Raw genomic sequence first — 511 nt, 5'->3', positions numbered from 1 at the left:
TCAGGCTCTGAGACCACCGCAGCCTCTACAGAAGGCTCTGAGACCACTACTGTCATTACCATGGGCTCTGAGACCACCGCAGCCTCTACTGAAGGCTCTGAGACCACTACTGTCATTACCATGGGCTCTGAGATCACCACAGTCTCTACTGCAGGTTCTGAGACCACCTCAGCCTCTACTGCAGGCTCTGAGACCACTACAGTTTCTACCATGGCCTATGAAACCACCATAGCCTCTACTGCAGGCTCTGAGACCACCACAGCCTCTACTGAAGGCTCTGAGACCACCTCAGCCTCTACTGCAGGCTCTGAGACCACCTCAGCCTCTACTGCAGGCTCTGAGACCACCTCAGCCTCTACTGCAGGTTCTGAGACCACCTCAGCCTCTACTGCAGGCTCTGAGACCACCACAGCCTCTACTGCAGGTTCTGAGACCACCACAGCCTCTACTGCAGGCTCTGAGACCACCACAGCCTCTACTGCAGGTTCTGAGACCACCACAGCCTCTACTG

General features: G+C 56.2%; 1 protein-coding gene across 1 annotated transcript in view; it reads left to right on the top strand.

Annotated features, from left to right (window-relative positions):
- Positions 1-511, top strand: part of MUC22 (mucin 22) — a 21,200-nt gene that overhangs the window by 14,256 nt on the left and 6,433 nt on the right. The window contains exon 3 of the mRNA XM_017520059.2: positions 5-509. Coding sequence (XP_017375548.1) covers positions 5-509 — 505 coding nt within the window. The remainder of the gene's footprint in view (positions 1-4; positions 510-511) is intronic.

This window comes from Cebus imitator, unplaced genomic scaffold, assembly GCF_001604975.1.
Source record: "Cebus imitator isolate Cc_AM_T3 unplaced genomic scaffold, Cebus_imitator-1.0 Scaffold799, whole genome shotgun sequence".
Lineage (NCBI taxonomy): Eukaryota > Metazoa > Chordata > Mammalia > Primates > Cebidae > Cebus > Cebus imitator.
Note: the sequence above shows the minus strand (reverse complement) of the source record. Positions and strands in the feature narration are given on the sequence as shown.